A 21439-nucleotide genomic window follows, 5' to 3' on the forward strand; every position below is an offset into this window, starting at 1 on the left:
GATTCCACAGGTTTGTGTAGAATACATTGTAGTTCATTGTAAGATATATGCTCATCTTTCCCTTGATCCTGACCAATTTCCCAGTCCCTGCCACTGAAAAACATCACCACAGCATGATGCTGCCACCACCATGCTTCTCCATAGGGATGGTGACAGGTTTCGTCCAGACGTAATACTGGGCATTCAGGCCAAAGTGTTGAATCTTGGTTCCATTAGACCAGAGAATCTTTTTTCTCATGGTCTGAGAGTCTTTTGATGTCTTTTGGCAAATTCCAAGCGAGCTGTAATGTGCCTTTTACTGAGGAGTGGCTTCCGTCTTGCCACTCTACCATAAAGGCCTGATTGGTGGAGTGCTGCAGAGATGGTTGTCCTTCTGGAAGGTTCTCACATCTCCACAGAGGAAGTCTGTCAGAGTGACCATCCGGTTCTTGGTCACCTCCCTGACAAAGGCCCTTCTCCCCCGATTGCTCAGTTTGGCTGGGCGGCCAGCTCTAGGAAGAGTGTTGGATGGTTCCAAACTTCTTCCATTTAAGAATGATGGAGGCCACTGTGTTCTTGGGGACCTTCAATGCTGCTGACATTTTTGATACCCTACCCCGGATCTGTGCCTCGGCACAATCCTGTCTCGGAGCCCTACAGACAATTCCTTCGACCTCATGGTTTGGTTTTTGCTCTGTCATGCACTGTCAACTGTGGGGCCTTATTTAGACAGGTGTGTGCCTTTCCAAATCATGTCCAATCAATTGAATTTACCACAGGTGATCTCCAATCAAGTTGTAGAAACATCTCAATGATGATCAATGGAAACAGGATGCACCGAAGTTCAATTTTGAGTCTCATAGCAAAGGGTCTGAATATTTATGTAAATAAGGTAGTTCTGTTTTTTTTAATAAAAAATTGCAATAATGTCGATTAAAAACCTGTCTTTGCTTTGCCATTATGGGGTATTGTGTGTAAATCTATATAATCCATTATAGAATTAGGTTGTATCGTAAAACAAAAATATTAAAGTTAAGGGGTCTGAATACTTCCCAAATGCACCATGTTTGTTGACATTATACAATGCATTCTGGTTGTCACGTAAGCATCTGTTAGACCAAAGATGCTATAAAAAAGGTGAAGGGATAGTTCACTCGACTGACTTATGGTGCTTTCAAAACAACTGGGAACTTGGAACTTGGAAAAGCCATAGGTCAAATCATAACGTCAGTGATATTCAAGTCGGAAGGTCGTAGCTCTATAAAGAGGCACGAGTTCCTGAGTTGGAAATCCTAGTTGAATCCACATTTCTACCCCCCATGGACTTGAAACCCCCCAAATTAAATGAATCCCCCTCTCCACAAAACCCCCTAAAATGGCTTTATCCCTGTATAGCTATGGTTCAGCTAGGCAGTAGACTTGTATTTGGTGTGATGATCTTATTTGCTTTTTGGTAAAGTCATGTACTTCGGAGATTTGTAATATCCAACAAGTAGCCAAACGAAGTGAATATTTTTCAGGTAATGGGTGCTGCCATCTTTGACTTTGTTTATTTGCATCTTATAGTGAATGTCATTCTGTGATTAGGGAGTTTTCGCTTGGAAACAAACAAACATGGCTGCTCTTAGCTTAGCTGACACGGATCTCTTTTCTAAACAATATTACATTTCTCCCTTGTGCTCACCAGAGATGTGGTACATTGTAAACAAATCTAGCTGTTAAGTCGTTAACTTATATATATTTTATTTTCAGGGCAACATGTTATTTAGATTGGTTTATGCATTGAGTTTGGGTGTAGATGTGTTCCATGTGTTGTTTAGATGATGAAATTCGTATTTATCTTTTACAATAAAAGGTGTAATTGAGGAATAAAGTTGTGAAGACCTTTATTTCCCATCCGAACAAAACATTGTGTAGATGCTTTTCAGACAATGCTGTTTAGACGTGTTTGTTTTATCATAGCTATGTTCTGTTGTTACTATTCCAATCACATATTTACGATGGTACGCTGCACGGACCAGTCAACAATGATCACAAATGTGTGATTGTATGCGTCAAAGGGTTAATACATTCTTCCCTTTCTTCTCCAGGAGAGGGCAGTGAATAACACTGTTCCAGAGTGATTCGTAAGGTAATGAACCTAATCCTTTAGCCACCTTACAGTAAATACCCAAACTTTTCCTCGGCAACACCACCATCCTTGTCCTTGGATCCCATTGGCCAAACCCATATTTATCTCTAACCCCTAGACAAAGGACATAAGCAATTATTGCTTTAAAAGGCTGGCACAAGAAAGTAAGTAAGTGGATGCACATACAAGGGATATGTTTGGTTTTAAAATCCACAAATTTCCTCTGTACTCATGTTTTTTTTTTTTGGGGGGGGGTGTGTTACAGTTTTCTTCTGATAAAAGAGAGGAGGACCAAAATGCAGCGTGGTAATTTTTATACATCTTTAATAAAGATGAAAACGAACAATAAAAAAACAAGAAACGTAACACGAAAACCTAAACAGCCTATCTGGTGCAAACTAACACAGAGACAGGAACAATCACCCACGAAACACTCAAAGAATATGGCTGCCTAAATATGGTTCCCAATCAGAGACAACAATAAACACCTGCCTCTTGTTGAGAACCACTTCAGGCAACCATAGACTTTTCTAGAAAACCCCACTATACCACAATCCCAATACCTACAAAAAAAAACAAGACTAAACACACCACATAATAAACCCATGTCACACCCTGGCCTGACCAAAATAATAAAGAAAACACAAAATACTAAGACCAGGGCGTGACAGGGGGGGTATAAATGAGAATCCAATTGGAAAGAGATGCACCACACAAATAGATGAAATTAGACATGTTTGATCAAGGGTCCTTATATGGCAGATGTGACAAATTATCCTCAATGTGATTGGTTTACCCCAAAACATGCCTGCCTTAATGTGTTCAGATGCATTTTGCTTGACTCCCAAGCTTGTTGATCTTCTTTGTCAGGTGGTCAGACGAGTTAACCTCTCTCCGTTGATCCCTTTAGTCAGGTTAAGCGTCATAAAAGCTCTTGTAAGGAGCTTGGACAGAAGCCAAATAAGAGCCTTGTCCTGAGATCTAGTCTATGACTTCATCACGTAAGCTATAAGAACCTGAAATTACTAAGAACAGAAGGAATGGATCAGAGATTCACCAGTCCTAATATAAACTTTCTAATTGTTGGTTTTGTTTTATTTTGGATTATGTGTGTACTGTTATTGTATTACTAAATATTACTGCACTTTTGGAGCTAGAAATGTGAGGATTTCACTGCACCTGTGATAACATTTGCAAGTCTGTGTACGGAACCAATACACTTTGATTTGATTTGAACAGACTTTGAACCAAAGACACGCATGCACAGACGATCACATGTTTTTGTCAGTAAAAACAACAACAGCTGATGACTTCTACACATTGATGGTTGACTTCTACACACACAATGTAAAGCACTTTGAAAGTTGCTGTATGAAGTATATCTTTCATTGAGTATCATGACTCCCACTCATCAATACTCACAAGCAGACACAAACACTCACTCTCTCGCTCTCCTAAGAGCAGTTTGCCAACCTCCGCTGGTCCAGTCTCATTTTGAGCTCAGACACCAGTGCTGCATTCACACTGTCAACTGGTCTGTTCCTGTTCCTCTTAGGCTTGATCTGTGCTACTGTGCCCAATACTGTCGGTACCACCCACTGTCTGTCCCCTGGCCTCCCCCCAGGGAGCAGTGGGGGAAGGGCAGGGGCATTGGGCGGTGGTGGTGGTGGCCAATGGCGTCCGCTCACCATGCTCACATTGTGGTTTGGAGACCAATGGTGTCCAGTCACCACATTCATATTGTGGTTTGGAGGCAGAGGGTGTCCGCTCGCTATGTTACAGTTGCTACAGTTGACCCCCACCATGACCTCTGGTTCTTGGATTAGGAGTTTCTCTCCAGAGTTCGGGAACTTGAAGGTCACGGGTGGTTTGTTTCGCCTCCGGATGCGGCGGTGGGGCAGGATCCTGTTGGACTTTTTGTTGCGCATGAACATGATGGTGGAGATGAAGACTGTCACCACAACCATGAGACTAATGACACCAGCGATCATACCTAAGATGTGCAAAGGCTTGTCTCTACTCTGCACGAAAAAGGATGCCCAAGGGCCCCTGAGTTGAGTCTGTAAAAGAGCACAGAGAGACACAGTCATGTCCATTGGACTGAAATGGGAGACTGCAAGTATACATGGGAAAATACTAGTTATTACCTTACGTGGTTCTGTGTGTGTTGCTATTTGGCTATGGAAATTTGGGACAAAGAGTGTATACATTTAAACTGCCAGACCACCACAGCCAAATCCGTACGTACACGTGTTAAGCTAGCTAAACAGTGTGAAAACATTACACTACATTAGAATAACAAATCCCCAAATGCGCCTACCGGAGCTTGGTCAGTGCTAACACAATCTGTCTGCAAAACGTGGATCTGCAAAATACTAGTCTAAGTTTGTCTGGAATGATAATTCCTGTCCCATTGACTGTTTTTTTGATTGAGACAAGATCAGAAGGATTAGATGGGGCACCCATTATTAACTGAGACCATGCAGCGTCACAATTGCAAATGAAATGTTATGAGTTTACAGTTCATCCATAACATTTATCATGGATTTCTATTTCATTTCAAATGAGTGATCAAAATATTCTATTGTGCTCCTGTACTCTTTCACAGACACAAATCATGCGCTATGGTACAATGACCAGCTACAAATACAGGTGTTCTTCCAAGACAACATATAAACAGTAAGAGTCTTAGTGTAATGTTATGTGGGGACACCAAGACGGCTGGATGATCTCAAGGCAAGCTTTGTTTACGGCATTATACAGGCCTCCGTATAATCTTTCTGATCTTGCCATGAGGTTGAACGCCAGACTTTTTCAAAGTGTTGCAGTAAATGAGGGTGGAAATGAGGACAGTCGTTGCAATGGCGAAGGTGACAACACTAAAACAAATCCCAAACACAGCTGCGGGATGCTTCTTGAGGCTCAGGAAGTAGGAGAAAAATCTGGATTTGACCTGAAAATACAAAATTGGCATTTAGAGGAGTTTAGATATTTTATGGAATAGTTTAGGGATGTTTAAAAAAAAACTAACAAACAGATATCTTGGGTTTGGATTACTGTGTTCAGTTGGATTGTTCTATTGAGCAGCTTGAACTATTTGTGATCACTATGGCCAAGAGCTTTCCTAAGCACGTGGTCTGACCAGGAAAATCTCTATGCCCTGGTTATTACATAGTTATAGCATGTAGTGAGCGTGCGTGTGAGTCGGTTTGAGCTGTGTGTGGTGTTGTGTTTCCCAACTAGCTAGGGGGATAGCTAACTAGTGGGGATTTGATCAAACTAAAACCCATGGCTCAATGCCTCTGTCGCATTGATTTCAACCTTTAATCTGAAAAAGACTGCATCAAAACTTATTGTGTTACTCAAGCAGTGAGTATCCCACTGGCTCACACATGAGGCTCCCAAAGATAGTATTATCAGTATGCTTGGAATGAGGATATGTCACATACGTCTAAATGTAAACATTAGTGGAGCCACCCTATCAGTTTTGGAGGCAGCAATACCTTTGCTAGCAAAGAGCGGTGCGGTAGCTAACTAAATCACGGTGGCTAGGAAAAACTCCCTAGAAAGGCCAAAACCTAGGAAGAAACCTAGAGAGGAACCAGGCTATGATTATAACAGAACATGGCCAAGATGTTCAAATGTTCATAAATGACCAGCATGGTCAAATAATAATAATCATAGTAGTTGTCGAGGGTGCAACAAGGCAGCACCTCAGGAGTAAATGTCAGTTGGTTTTTCGTAGCCGATCACTAACTAAGTGAATTGTTTCACCCGGCAGTTAGCCAAAATTGTTAGCTAGATAGCTAAAGCATGTATGCATAGATGTTCTGTAAGTAAGCTAGCTAGCTGTTTCAATTTCAATTTTACAGATTGTAACGTTATCCATTTCCCATGCACAATTTTTTTTTTTTACCAAAACCACCATTATGTCCCATTCATGACCAAAGCCATCAGATAGTGCAGCCACTATAGTGCATTACTTTTGCCCTACCAAGCCGCACTGTTTCTTGACACACTGCTCGCTTAACATGGAAGCCATCCGCACCATTGTGTCAGAGGAAACACTGTACATCTGACTACCGAAGGAAGCCCGCCACAGGAGGCACTAGAGTGCAATGTCAAACCTCCCCTAACCCAGGTGATGCTGGGACAATTGTGCGCCGCCTCATGGGTCTCCCGGTCTCGGCTGGCTGTGACACAGCCTGGGATCGAACCCAGGTCTGTAGTGATATTTCTAGCGCTGCAATGCAGTGCCTTAGACCTCTGCGCCACTCTGGAGGTCCATGGTGCACTATGTTTGACTAAAAGCAACTCTGCACCACTTTTGACCAGAGCCACTAGTGTGCCAGAGACAAGTCCTAACTTGAGACTTTCGTGCAAATCTCCCATTGCAATCTAAATCTCCATTAATAATGCATCATCTACACAAAACACTGAGTTACATGTGCATATTCCAAGTTTATTTTCTTCCCTGTGAAATTAAATAGGTGTCATTGGAGATGTTCCCACTGTCTCTTACCGCCTCTGTGATGTCTATCTTGACCACCGTGGTGGTGCTGAAGGAGGGCGAGCCTCTGTCTTGGGCCTGGACCACCACAGACCAGGTACAGTCATTCTGTTTGGTGATGTTCTGGACGATGTCCATAGACTTGATGTAGGACTTGAGCTTGATCTCGCCCGTGTCTGCGTTGATGTCGAATATGTTTTCTGGGTCTGTCTTCATGATGGAGTACTCAATGACATTGTTGGGCCCCTCTGCATCGTCATCTTGCGCCTGTTGGCACATTACACATAAACCAGACACACAAGATACCGTTTTTCTCAATAGTGCTGGGACATTTATGAATTTTGTCCCATGCTCTCAAAGTAAATCTACTTCCTTTATGTTGTGTTGCATTGAGTTGAGTTAAATTGTGTTGTATTTAGATGTGCGTGGTTGCCATGAGGCAACCTAGGCAGAGACATACAAATGAAATGAAATGAAATGAATAGAATGGATTGGGAAGCTCTAACCCTGGAAAGATTGACATAACACAAGCAGTCATATTTAGCTAGCTCTCGGCTGACAGAAACCACAATATCAATTAGCTAATAACAATTACTATTTACAATTCATCACATCACGTGTGAGCACATCACGTGTGAGCTCCCCTCTAAAAATCAAAGGTAATCCGACGATAGTAGTTTGTGTGCGCCACCATGTTTTTTTTTTCACATCAAACAAAGAGAAGAAGAGAAGACGAGGAGTTTGGTCTGTTTGCAGTATGTATGTTGAAGTAAGTTCACGCGAAAGATGAGTGAACCATTCCTTCACCTCATTATGGTATCTTTGGTCTGACAGACGTTTACGTGACACCCAGAATGCATTGTCTAATGGCAATAAACATGGCGCCACACATTGCTTGCAAATAGCTTAGCATTAGCTCATCATAATCAGTACAACCTTCAAAAAAGTATTTTACACACATTACAATCCCTGCAATAATCGGAAGGCATTATTTCTCACTAGAACTAGAACTGTAAAAACATTATGCTCCATACATACATACTGTATGCTACAGTAGAAACGACAACACAGAAACAACAGAAAATAATGCACTTACTTTGATAGGAACACACACATGTCCAAAGTTATTATTTGTAAGGAAAACAACAATAAAGGCAATGTGAGGGCCAGCCAGAAAATGTGCCAGTTCATGCAAGACTGTGCAAATGTCTGCATACTTTATCTGCGAAAACACTGGTGAAGTGTTTGGGCTCTCCTTGAAGAGAGACGTTTGTCTGGCTCGGGTAAAGCCTCAAACATAAATAGTCACAACAGTAAAATGGGCTACTTCTCTGTGAATTAATGAAAAGGCGGAACACACCTCAATTCAAACTGTTGTTAGAAAATACAACTTTGAAGAAATTTGGGTGGAAGTTGGCAAGTTGAAATATAAATAATTAGCAATCAGTGTGTGTTAACTGTCCTGTTGCGTAACGATAACATTTTGGAACAGTGAGAGCATTCTGACATTATGTGCACAAAACAACTCACGCTGGGGCGACCGTTAGAGATATTTGGAACTCAAACGTGAAAAGGTTAATTTAAACTTTAATGGAAAACATAAGGGGGAAAACACCTTGCTTTTTAAACCGGGCCCAGATCCTGAGGTGGGTGAGACATGCAAGTTGCTACTTCAATCTGTGCTTCAATTAACTCAACTGACATGAAAAAAAAACACTGCTCAAAAAAATAAAGGAAACACTAAAATAACACATCCTAGATCTGAATGAGTGAAATATTCTTATTAAACACTTTTTTCTTTACATAGTTGAATGTGCTGACAACAAAATCACACAAAAATGAGCAATGGAAATCAAATGTATCAACCTATGGACGTCTGGATTTGGAGTCACATTCAAAATTAAAGTAGAAAACCACACTACAGGCTGATCCAACTTTGATGTAATGTCCTTAAAACAAGTCAAAATGAGGCTCAGTAGTATGTGTGGCCTCCATGTGCCTGTATGACCTCCCTACAATGCCTGGGCATGCTCCTGATGAGGTGGCAGATGGTCTCCTGAGGGTCTCCTCCCAGACCTGGACTAAAGCATCCGCCAACTCCTGGACAGTCTGTGGTGCAACGTGGCGTTGGTGGATGGAGCGAGACATGACGTCCCAGATGTGCTCAATTGGATTCAGGTCTGGGGAACGGGCGGGCCAGTCCATAGCATCAATGCCTTCCTCTTGCAGGAACTGCTGACACACTCCAGCCACATGAGGTCTAGCATTGTCTTGCATTAGGAGGAACCCAGGGCCAATCTCACCAGCATATGGTCTCACAAGGGGTCTGAGGATCTCATCTCGGTACCTAATGGCAGTCAGGCTACCTCTGGCGAGCACATGGAGGGCTGTGCGGCCCCCCAAAGAAATGCCACCCCACACCATGACTGACCCACCGCCAAACCGGTCATGCTGGAGGATGTTGCAGGCAGCAGAACGTTCTCCATGGCGTCTCCAGACTCTGTCCCATGTGCTCAGTGTGAACCTGCTTTCATCTGTGAAGAGCACAGGGCGCCAGTGACGAATTTGCCAATCTTGGTGTTCTCTGGCAAATGCCAAACGTCCTGCACGGTGTTGGGCTGTAAGCACAACCACCACCTGTGGACGTCGGGCCCTCATACCACCCTCATGGAGTCTGTTTCTGACCGTTTGAGCAGACACATGCACATTTGTGGCCTGCTGGAGGTCATTTTGCAGGGCTCTGGCAGTGCTCCTCCTGCTCCTCCTTGCACAAAGGCGGAGGTAGCGGTCCTGCTGCTGGGTTGTTGCCTTCCTATGGCCTCCTCCACATCTCCTGATGTACTGGCCTGTCTCCTGGTAGCGCCTCCATGCTCTGGACACTACGCTGACAGACACAGCAAACCTTCTTGCCACAGCTCGCATTGTGCCATCCTGGATGAGCTGCACTACCTGAGCTACTTGTGTGGGTTGTAGACTCCGTCTCATGCTACCACTAGAGTGAAAGCACCGCCAGCATTCAAAAGTGACCAAAACATCAGCCAGGAAGCATAGGAACTGAGAAGTGGTCTGTGGTCACCACCTGCAGAACCACTCCTTTATTGGGGGTGTCTTGCTAATTGCCTATAATTTCCACCTGTTGTCTATTCCATTTGCACAACAGCATGTGCAATTTATTGTCAATCAGTGTTGCTTCCTAAGTGGACAGTTTGATTTCACAGAAGTGTGATTGACTTGGAGATACATTGTGTTGTTTAAGTGTTCCCTTTATTTTTTTGAGTAATGTACATTCCATTGCATGAGTCACATCAGTTAGCATCATTTGAAATAACATTCTACATGACCATGTCAATCCAGCATCAGTTGATAGAACATGCAAAATTACAGTGGAAATTATTGCATCATAATACCTGGCAGCCATTGCGAATGTACCCATGACTTTCCCAGTTAAATTGCCTCGGTTAGCTCTACTAATGTAGACATTTTTTTCCCGTTTGCATGATTGTGTTATGCTATTGCTTCTTCTGTGAATGTCTGAACATTCCATCCAAAAACAAACTAGTCATATTCAGGACATTACTTTGTTTGTGCAAATTGTTTCTGTGAAAAAACAGCGTCAATCGAAACTGGACATAAATAATCTTTTGAATCACAACGGTTTGAGCGTACGCTGCAGGGACCACTATAGAATGATCACAGCTGTTTGTTGGTAAATTTCAAAGGGTTAGGTGGAAAAAGTTAAGGGTGCCCATGAGGTCCCTAACTGTTTCATTCAGTATGGATATCAATGTAAACAGCATTTGTGGAGGAGAATGTTGCTTTAATCTGCACTGGTTACAAAAGGAAAAACATCACCTAGCTACTTAGCTAAACAATGGAAGGTGCACAATCCATGGGTACAAAGCTAGCTGGCTAGTTAGTTATTTATAGATACTCTGTAAGCTAGCTTGACATACCTGAAAGTTATAAATCTAATTGTATTGGTCGCATGGTTAGAATATGTTAATGCGAGTGTAGTGAAATGCTCGTGCTTCTAGTTACGAAATTAGTAATATCTAACAAGTAATCTAACAATTGCAGAACAACTACCTAATACACACACATTCAAAGGGATGGAATAAGAATATGTACAGACAAATATACGGATGGGCGATGACCGAGCGACATAGGCACGATGTAATAGATGGTATAAAATACAGTATATACATATGAGATAAGTAATGTAAGATAGGTAAACATTACTAAAGTCACTAGTGATCAATTTATTAAAGTGGTCAATGATTTTGAGTCTGTTATATAGACAGCAGCCTGTCTGTGTTAGTGATGGCTGTTTAACAGTCTGATGGCCTTGATAGAAGTTGTTTTTCAGTCTCTCGGTCCCAGCTTTGATGCACCTGTACTGACCTCACCTACTGGATGGTAGCAGGGTGAACAGGCAGTGGCTCGGGTGGTTGTTGTCTTTCATGATCTTTTTGGCCTTCCTGTGACATTGGGTGCTGTAGGTGTCCTGGAGGGCACGTAGTTTGCCCACGGTGATGCATTGTGCAGACCGCACCACCCTCTGGAGAGCCTTGTGTCTGTGGGCGGTGCAGTTGCCATACCAGGCGGTGATACAGCCCGACAGGATGCTCTCAATTGTGAGTCTGTAAAAGTTTGTGAGGATTTTAGGTGACACACCAAATTTCTTCATCCTCCTGAGGTTCTTCACCACACTGTCTGTGTGGGTCGACCATTTCAGTTTGTCCGTGATGTGTACTGTTGTCCTGTCGATGTGGATGGGGGGTGCTCCCTCTGCTGTTTCCTGAAGTCCACGATCATCTCCTTTGTTTTGTTGACGTTGAGTGAGAGTTTGTTTTCCTGACACCACACTCCGAGTGCCCTCACCTCCCCCCTGTAGGCTATCTCTTCTTTGTTGGTAATCAAGCTCACTACTGTTGTGTCGTCTGCAATCTTGATGATTGAGTTGGAGGTGTGCATGGCCACGCAGTCATGGGTGAACAGGGAGTACAGGAGCGGGCTGAGCATGCATCCTTGTGGGTCCCCAGTGTTGAGGATCAGCAAAGTGGAGATGTTGTTTCCTACCTTCACCACCTAGGGCGGCCCGTCAGAAAGTCCAGGACCCAATTTCACAGGGCGGGGTAGAGACCCAGGGCCTCAAACATATTGATTAGCTTGGAGGATACTATGGTGTTGAATGCTGAGCTGTACTCAATTCAACAGCATTCTTACATAGGTATTCCTCTTGTCCAGATGGGATAGGGCACTGTGATGACGATTGCATCGTCTGTGGACCTATTGGGGCGGAATGCAAATTGAAGTGGAGCTAGGGAGGCAGGTAAGGTGGAGGTGTAATGATCCTTGACTAGTCTCTCAAAGCACTCCATGATGACAGAAGTGAGTGCTACGGGGCAAAAGTCATTTTGTTCAGTTATCTTTGACTTCTTGGATATTCCCACCTGTACTCCAATAATGAATTCAAGACATTTGGAGTAACTTCATACATTTTCCAACTGTTGCATTTATTACAATAGTTTTTAAAACCTTTTAACAATTTACATTGACCTCCCCCTCCCTTTTGTACACTGCTGCTACTCACTGTTTCTATGCAGTCACTTCACCCCCACCTACATGTACAAATGACCTCAACTAACCTGTACCCCTGCACACTGACTTGGTACCGGTACCCCCTGTATAACCTCGTTATTGTTATTCTAATTGTTACTTTTTTATTGTGACTTTCATTTTAGTCTACTTGGTAAATATTTTCTTAACTCTTCTTGAACTGCTCTGTTGGTTAGGGGTTTGTAAGTAAGAATTTCACGGTAAAGTCTACACTTGTATTCGGCGCATGTGATAAATAAAGTTTGATTTGATTTGTAGGGACAGCAACTGAGGGAGCGGTAGTAATTGTGAAGGATGCTATAGTAACAGCATGGAATTGGACTAGAGCCAATGAGTGTTATCTTGAATATGCATTATGTTAGTGGTAGCAGGGGTTACCTTGTTAGCATGGCTGGGATATCACCATCAGAAGGTGTTAATGTTGAAACATGTAGAGTGCTGATTTACCTCAAGATGAGGTACAGTTGATTAAGGCCACCGCACTTGTATATCGGGTGACCATGGTGGGAGAAGGAGATGATGTGGAGAAGAAGGAGGATGATATGGCGTGGGAACACTTTTTGAAAACTGCAATCGGAGGAGGAAGTCTGGGTACAAGCATGAGGAGGAGTCATTTTTGTGGACCCCAGCAGAACAGTATCCCAAAGGTACACTGCCAGTTGATCTTCTACAGTGCCTTGCAAAAGTATTCATCCTCCTTGGCGTTTTTCCTATTTTGTCGCATTACAACCTGTAATTTAAATGTATTTGTATTTGTATTTCATGTAATGGACATACACAAAACAGGCCAAATTGGTGAAGTGAAATGAAAAAATGTAATTGTTTCAAAAAAATTATAAAAAATAAAAACGGAAAAGTGGTGCATGGAAATGTATTCACCCCTTTGCTATGAAGCCCTTAAATAAGATCTGGTGCAACAAATTACCTTCAGAAGTCACATAATTTGTTAAATAAAGTCCACCTGTGGGCAATCTGAGTGTCACACGATATGTTACAAGATCTAAGTATATATGTACAGTTGAAGTCGGAAGTTTACATACAGCTTAGCCAAATACATTTAAAATCTAAAAACAATTTCTGACATTTAGTCCTAGTAAAAATTCCCTGTTTTAGGTCAGTTATGACCTTTATTTTAAAAATGTGACATGCAAGAATAATAGTAGAGAGAATGATTTATTTCAGCTTTTATTTCTTTCATCACATTCCCAGTGGGTCAGACGTTTACATACACTCAATTAGTATTTGGTAGCATTGCCTTTAAATTGCTTATAACTTGGGTGAAACGTTTTGGGTAGCCTTCCACAAGCTTCCCACAAAAAGTTGGGGTGATTTTTGGCCCATTCCTCCTGACTGAGCTGGTGTAACTGAGTCAGGTTTGTAGGCCTCCTTGCTCGCACACACTTTTTCAGTTCTGCCCACACATTTTCTATAGGATTGAGGTCAGGGCTTTGTGATGGCCACTCCAATACCTTGACTTTGTTGTCCTTAAACCATTTTGCCACAACTTTGGAAGTATGCTTGGGGTCATTGTCCATTTGGAAGACTCATTTGCGACCAAGCTTTAACATCCTGACTGATGTCTTGAGATGTTGCTTCAATATATCCACATAATTTTCCTTCCACATGACGCCATCTATTTTGTGAAGTGCACCAGCCCCTCCTGCAGCAAAGCAGCCCCTCCTGCAGCAAAGCATCCCCACAACATGATGTTGCCAGCCCCGTGTTTCACGTTTGGGATGGTGTTCTTTCGCTTGCAAGCCTCCCCTTTTTTCCTTCAAACATAACGATGGTCAATATGGCCAAACAGTTATTTTTTGGTTTCATCAGACCAGAAGAAGTTTCTCCAAAAAGATTGATCTTTGTCCCCATGTGCAGTTGCAAACAGTAGTCTGGCTTTTTTCTAGCGGTTTTGGAGCAGTGACTTCTTCCTTGCTGAGTGGCCTTTCAGGTTACGTCAAAATAGGACTCATTTTACTGTGGATATTGATCATTTTGCCCTGTTTCCTCCAGCATCTTCACAAGGTCCTTTGCTGGTCTACTGGGATTGATATGCACTTTTCGCACAAAAGTACGTTAATCTCTAGGAGACAGAATACGTCTCCTTCCTGAGCAGTGTGATGGTGGTCCCATGGTGCTTTTACAGATGAACTTAGTACCTTCAGGCATTTGGAAATTGCTTCCAAGGATGAACAACACTTGTGGAGGTCTACATTTTTTCTGAGGATAATTTATTTTGATTTTCCCATGATGTCAAGCAACGAGTCACTGAGTTTGAAGGTAGTGCTTGGAATACATCCACAGGTAGACTTCCAATTTACTCAAATAATGTAAATTAGCCTATCGGAAGCTTCTTAAGCCACAACATAATTTTATGGAATTTTCCAAGCTGTTTAAAGGCACAGTCAACTTAGTATATGTACACTTCTGACCCACTGGAATTTTGATACAGTGAATTGAAGTGAAATAATCTGTCTGTTAACAATTGTTGGAAAAATTACTTGTATCGCACAAAGTAGATGTCCTAACCGACTTGCCAAAACTATAGTTTGTTACCAAGAAATTTGTGCAATGGTTGAAAAACAAGTTTTAATGACCTGAGTGTATGTAAACTCCCGACTTCAAGTGTATACACCTGTTCTGAAAGGCCCCAGAGTCTGCAACACCACTAATCAAGGGGGCACCCCACTAATCAAGGGGGCACCAACAAGCAAGCTGGACCATGAAGACCAAGGAGCTCTCCAAACAGGTCAGGGACAAAGTTGTGGAGAAGTACAGATCAGGGTTGGGTTATAAAAAGATATCCGAAACTTTGAACATCCCATGGAACACCATTAAATCCATTATTAAAAAATGGAAAGAATATGGCACCACAACAGACCTGCCAAGAGAAGACCGCCCACCAAAACTCACAGACCAGGCAAGCAGGCCATCAACAGGCAATTAAGAGACCAAAGATAGCCCTGAAGGAGCTGCAAAAGTTCCACAGTGGAGATTGGAGTATCTGTCCATAGGACCACTTTAAGCCATACACTCCAGATAGCTGGGCTTTATTGAAGTGTGGCCAGAAAAAAGCCACTGCTTGAAGAAAAAAATACGCAAGCATGTTTGGTGTGGGAGACTCCCCAAACATATGTTTTGGCCATCAAGGAAAATGCTACATCTGGCGCAAACCCAACTCCTCTCATCACCCCGACAACACCATCCCCACAGTGAAGCATGGTGGTGGCAGCATCATGCTGTGGGGACGTTTTTTATCGGCAGGGACTGGGAAACTGGTGAGAATTTAAATAATTGTGGATCCCGCTAAATACAGGGAAATTCTTGAGGAAACCTGTTTCAGTCTTCCAGAGATTTGAGACTGGGACGAAGACTGCAACTTCCAGCAGAGCAATAACCCTAGGCATACTGCTAAAGCAACACTCGAGTGGTTTAAGGGGAAACATGTAAATGTCTAGGAATGGGTTAGTCAAAGCCCAGACCTCAATCAAGCTGTGTTATGACTTAAAGATTGCTCTACACCAGCGGAAACCATCCAACTTGAAGAAGCTGGAGCAGTTTTGCCTTGAGGAATGGGCAAAAATCCCAGTGGCTAGATGTGCCAAGCTTATAGACACATACTGCAAGAGACTTGCTGCTGTAATTGCTGCAAAAGGAGGCTCTACAAAGTATCGACTTTGCGGTGGTGAACAGTTATGCAGTTGTTTGTAGTATTTCTTATTAGTTTCATAATTAAACCGATTTGGAATCTTTAAAGTGGTAGACATGTTGTGTAAATAAAATGATACATTCCAGGTTGTAAGGTAACAAAATGGGAAAAATGCCAAGCGGCGTGAATTCTTTCGCAAGCCACTGTACCCCCCCAAAATATGTGTGCGCAAGATTTCACACGAAAGTTGGAATTCATACAAACTGAACTTGACCAGAGAATGTGCTTATACTCCAGCAAACTTTAGACCATGTGTACGCACAGTTTCTAGTCGTTGAAGTATTGCATTACAAGAAGGTAAAAGTAGTCTAGTGGTAGTCTTGTGCAGGAATATATGATGAAACTTATTCATAACAAAAAAAACTGTTAAATATAGTAACAAGATGCACTCATTTGCTGTTAGTGAGAAGAGAGAACATCTCTTTCCTATTATTTATTTCATTTCAATGATCATTGCAGAATAAATTCATCGCCTTGTTTGTCTGTGATGGTTTCATATTCACAAAATAGCCTATAGGCCTACAACAAGTTAGGATAGGCTACCATTCGTCCCATCTCTAATTCATTTGACACACTTTACAGTAGTAAGTACATTAACTTGTTCAAGTATTTTTCTCTATTTGATCCGATCCAAAAAGCAAATGTAATGGTTCACCTTTTCCATTGATGTTTGTAGGCTACTACATCTGACTACCGTAATGTCAAATTTCTTGAGTAGACTATATTTCATTTATAAACAAAATATTTTCTGTCCATGATGAGTTCATATTCCCGAAGTAGCCATACAACAAATTACCCAGTCAAGTCACCCACGATACAAGTCAGTATTCGACATCCATCCATTTCTGAAGATGTCGGGAGATGATGTGAAAAACGGCCACTAGGGGTAACAGTGAGCACTGTAGTCATCAAGTAGGTTTCAGTTTTGCTAGGGTGTTGTGGACAGGGATGATGGATGGGCATAAGCATCTGCCTCTGATTACAAAAGTTTCCATTTTGAATCCAGCGATATCATTTATTGGAAATGTTTGTTTTAAGCCCATCCCAAACCGTAACACTCACTTCAGAGTTAATGCCTAACATTAAGAAATTGGAGTTAATTAATGCCTGAACTTAACCCTAACCTTAACAATTCTCAGTTAACGCCTAATCTTAACCTTCAACACTTCGAAATTTGACATTTGAGAAACATGGATGATTGTCTAATTCTGATGTGAGACTGTGAGAGCTGGTAGAATTACAATGCACATCTCTCATTGTGCCTATTATACTGTATATTATAATGTCAAGTTTTTTGCATTCAAAAGGGAGCCCAGTTTATAACATGTGTTTAACAGGTGAACAGGCAGTTGAAGTGTGGAGGCAACCACTTTAAGTAGGTCTACTGTTGTTTCAATTTTTTTCTGAGTAGACAATATTTCAGAAAAGTAAATGCAAAACATGGAATTCAAATATCTGTTTACAAGTCCACAACAATGTGCAATTGTTTTTGTATTTCAGACACATTTAGATACAGCTAATATCACTACACAAGAAAACATTCTGACAAGCCATTCAAAGAGATTTGATCACGTTCACCATGCATTGCTATGTCCTTAGATACTGTCTTGGCCCTAATTCCAATGCTTCCACAGTGTACAGCAAATAAGGAAGTTATTGTAAACATAAAAGGTGAATGATGGGAGTTTTTCGGGCGGAGTTATAATGCTCATTCACACGTGCACAGTTTCACGACAGATCTGACATGACGGCATAAATTCCCATCAACAGCGCAGCAAGTGCCTTTCACAGCAAAATATACAGTGCCTTGCGAAAGTATTCGGCCCCCTTGAACTTTGCGACCTTTTGCCACATTTCAGGCTTCAAACATAAAGATATAAAACTGTATTTTTTTGTGAAGAATCAACAACAAGTGGCACACAATCATGAAGTGGAATGACATTTATTGGATATTTCAAACTTTTTTAACAAATCAAAAACTGAAAAATTGGGCGTGCAAAATTATTCAGCCCCCTTAAGTTAATACTTTGTAGCGCCACCTTTTGCTGCGATTACAGCTGTCGAGAGACTGACATTTTTTCCCATTCCTCATTGCAAAACAGCTCGAGCTCAGTGAGGTTGGATGGAGAGCATTTGTGAACAGCAGTTTTCAGTTCTTTCCACAGATTCTCGATTGGATTCAGGTCTGGACTTTGACTTGGCCATCCTAACACCTGGATATGTTTATTTTTGAACCATTCCATTGTAGATTTTGCTTTATGTTTTGGATCAAATCAAATCAAATTTTATTTGTCACATACACATGGTTAGCAGATGTTAATGCGAGTGTAGCGAAATGCTTGTGCTTCTAGTTCCGACAATGCAGTAATAACCAACAAGTAATCTAACTAACAATTCCAAAACTACTGTCTTGTACACAGTGTAAGGGGATAAAGAATATGTACATAAGGATATATGAATGAGTGATGGTACAGAGCAGCATAGGCAAGATACAGTAGATGGTATCGAGTACAGTATGTACAAATGAGATGAGTATGTAAACAAAGTGGCATAGTTTAAAGTGGCTAGTGATACATGTATTACATAAGGATACAGTCGATGATATAGAGTACAGTATATACGTATGCATATGAGATGAATAATGTAGGGTAAGTAACATTATATAAGGTAGCATTGTTTAAAGTGGCTAGTGATATATTTACATCATTTCCCATCAATTCCCATTATTAAAGTGGCTGGAGTTGAGTCAGTGTCAGTGTGTTGGCAGCAGCCACTCAATGTTAGTGGTGGCTGTTTAACAGTCTGATGGCCTTGAGATAGAAGCTGTTTTTCAGTCTCTCGGTCCCAGCTTTGATGCACCTGTACTGACCTCGCCTTCTGGATGATAGCGGGGTGAACAGGCAGTGGCTCGGGTGGTTGATGTCCTTGATGATCTTTATGGCCTTCCTGTGACGTCGGGTGGTGTAGGTGTCCTGGAGGGCAGGTAGTTTGCCCCCGGTGATGCGTTGTGCAGACCTCACCACCCTCTGGAGAGCCTTACGGTTGAGGGCGGAGCAGATGCCGTACCAGGCGGTGATACAGCCCGCCAGGATGCTCTCGATTGTGCATCTGTAGAAGTTTGTGAGTGCTTTTGGTGACAAGCCGAATTTCTTCAGCCTCCTGAGGTTGAAGAGGCGCTGCTGCGCCTTCTTCACAATGCTGTCTGTGTGAGTGGACCAATTCAGTTTGTCTGTGATGTGTATGCCGAGGAACTTAAAACTTGCTACCCTCTCCACTACTGTTCCATCGATGTGGATAGGGGGGTGTTCCCTCTGCTGTTTCCTGAAGTCCACAATCATCTCCTTAGTTTTGTTGACGTTGAGTGTGAGGTTATTTTCCTGACACCACACTCCGAGGGCCCTCACCTCCTCCCTGTAGGCCGTCAAGGCGTTGTTGGTAATCAAGCCTACCACTGTTGTGTCGTCCGCAAACTTGATGATTGAGTTGGAGGCGTGCGTGGCCGCGCAGTCGTGGGTGAACAGGGAGTACAGGAAGAGGGCTCAGAACGCACCCTTGTGGGGCCCCAGTGTTGAGGATCAGCGGGGAGGAGATGTTGTTGCCTACCCTCACCACCTGGGGGCGGCCCGTCAGGAAGTCCAGTACCCAGTTGCACAGGGCGGGGTCGAGACCCAGGGTCTCGAGCTTGATGACGAGCTTGGAGGGTACTATGGTGTTGAATGCCGAGCTGTAGTCGATGAACAGCATTCTCACATAGGTATTCCTCTTGTCCAGATGGGTTAGGGTGGTGTGCTGTGTGGTTGAGATTGCATCGTCTGTGGACCTATTTGGGCGGTAAGCAAATTGGAGTGGGTCTAGGGTGTCAGGTAGGGTGGAGGTGATATGGTCCTTGACTAGTCTCTCAAAGCACTTCATGATGACGGAAGTGAGTGCTACGGGTTGGTAGTCGTTTAGCTCAGTTACCTTAGCTTTCTTGGGAACAGGAACAATGGTGGCCCTCTTGAAGCATGTGGGAACAGCAGACTGGTATAGGGATTGATTGAATATGTCCGTAAACACACCGGCCAGCTGGTCTGCGCATGCTCTGAGGGCGCGGCTGGGGATGCCGTCTGGGCCTGCAGCCTTGCGAGGGTTAACACGTTTAAATGTCTTACTCACCTCGGCTGCAGTGAAGGAGAGACCGCATGTTTTCGTTGCAGGCCGTGTCAGTGGCACTGTATTGTCCTCAAAGCGGGCAAAAAAGTTATTTAGTCTGCCTGGGAGCAGGACATCCTGGTCCGTGACTGGGCTGGATTTCTTCCTGTAGTCCGTGATTGACTGTAGACCTTGCCACATGCCTCTTGTGTCTGAGCCGTTGAATTGAGATTCTACTTTGTCTCTGTACTGACGCTTAGCTTGTTTGATAGCCTTGCGGAGGGAATAGCTGCACTGTTTGTATTCGGTCATGTTACCAGACACCTTCCCCTGATTAAAAGCAGTGGTTCGCGCTTTCAGTTTCACGCGAATGCTGCCATCAATCCACGGTTTCTGGTTAGGGAATGTTTTAATCGTTGCTATGGGAACGACATCTTCAACGCACGTTCTAATGAACTCACACACCGAATCAGCGTAATGTTGTTGTCTGACGCAATACGAAACATGTCCCAGTCCACGTGGTGGAAGCAGTCTTGGAGTGTGGAGTCAGCTTGGTCGGACCAGCGTTGGACAGACCTCAGCGTGGGAGCCTCTTGTTTTAGTTTCTGTCTGTAGGCAGTGATCAACAAAATGGAGTCGTGGTCAGCTTTTCCGAAAGGGGGGCGGGGCAGGGCCTTATATGCGTCGCGGAAGTTAGAGTAACAGTGATCCAAGGTCTTTCCACCCCTGGTTGCGCAATCGATATGCTGATAAAATTTAGGGAGTCTTGTTTTCAGATTAGCCTTGTTAAAATCCCCAGCTACAATGAATGCAGCCTCCGGATGAATGGTTTCCAGTTTGCAAAGAGTTAAATAAAGTTCGTTCAGAGTCATCGATGTGTCTGCTTGGGGGGGGATATATACGGCTGTGATTATAATCGAAGAGAATTCTCTTGGTAGATAATGCGGTCTACATTTGATTGTGAGGAATTCTAAATCAGGTGAACAGAAGGATTTGAGTTCCTGTATGTTTCTTTCATCACACCATGTCACGTTAGTCATAAGGCATACGCCCCCGCCCCTCTTCTTACCAGAAAGTTGTTTGTTTCTGTCTGCGCGATGTGTGGAGAAACCCGTTGGCTGCACCGCTTCGGATAGAGTCTCTCCAGTGAGCCACGTTTCCGTGAAGCAAAGAACGTTACAGTCTCTGATGTCCCTCTGGAATGCTACCCTTGCTCGGATTTCATCAACCTTGTTGTCAAGAGACTGGACATTGGCAAGAAGAATGCTAGGGAGTGGTGCACGGTGTGCCCGTCTCCGGAGTCTGACCAGAAGACCGCCTCGTTTCCCTCTTTTTCGGAGTTGTTTTTTTTTGGGTCGCTGCA

The 21439-nt window shown here is 43.0% G+C and overlaps 1 protein-coding gene across 1 annotated transcript in view; it reads right to left on the reverse strand.

Moving 5' to 3' along the window:
* Positions 1 to 2417: 2417 nt before the first annotated feature.
* Positions 2418 to 21439, reverse strand: part of LOC110498829 (cadherin-related family member 1a) — a 129611-nt gene continuing 110589 nt past the window's right edge. The window contains exons 16-17 of the mRNA XM_090212039.1: positions 6633 to 6887; positions 2418 to 4170 (exon numbers count right to left, since the gene is read on the reverse strand). Coding sequence (XP_090068165.1) covers positions 3565 to 4170; positions 6633 to 6887 — 861 coding nt within the window. The 3' untranslated portion in view covers positions 2418 to 3564. The remainder of the gene's footprint in view (positions 4171 to 6632; positions 6888 to 21439) is intronic.

This window comes from Oncorhynchus mykiss, chromosome 20 (genome assembly GCF_057628025.1).
Source record: "Oncorhynchus mykiss isolate SJ-2025 chromosome 20, ASM5762802v1, whole genome shotgun sequence".
Lineage (NCBI taxonomy): Eukaryota > Metazoa > Chordata > Actinopteri > Salmoniformes > Salmonidae > Oncorhynchus > Oncorhynchus mykiss.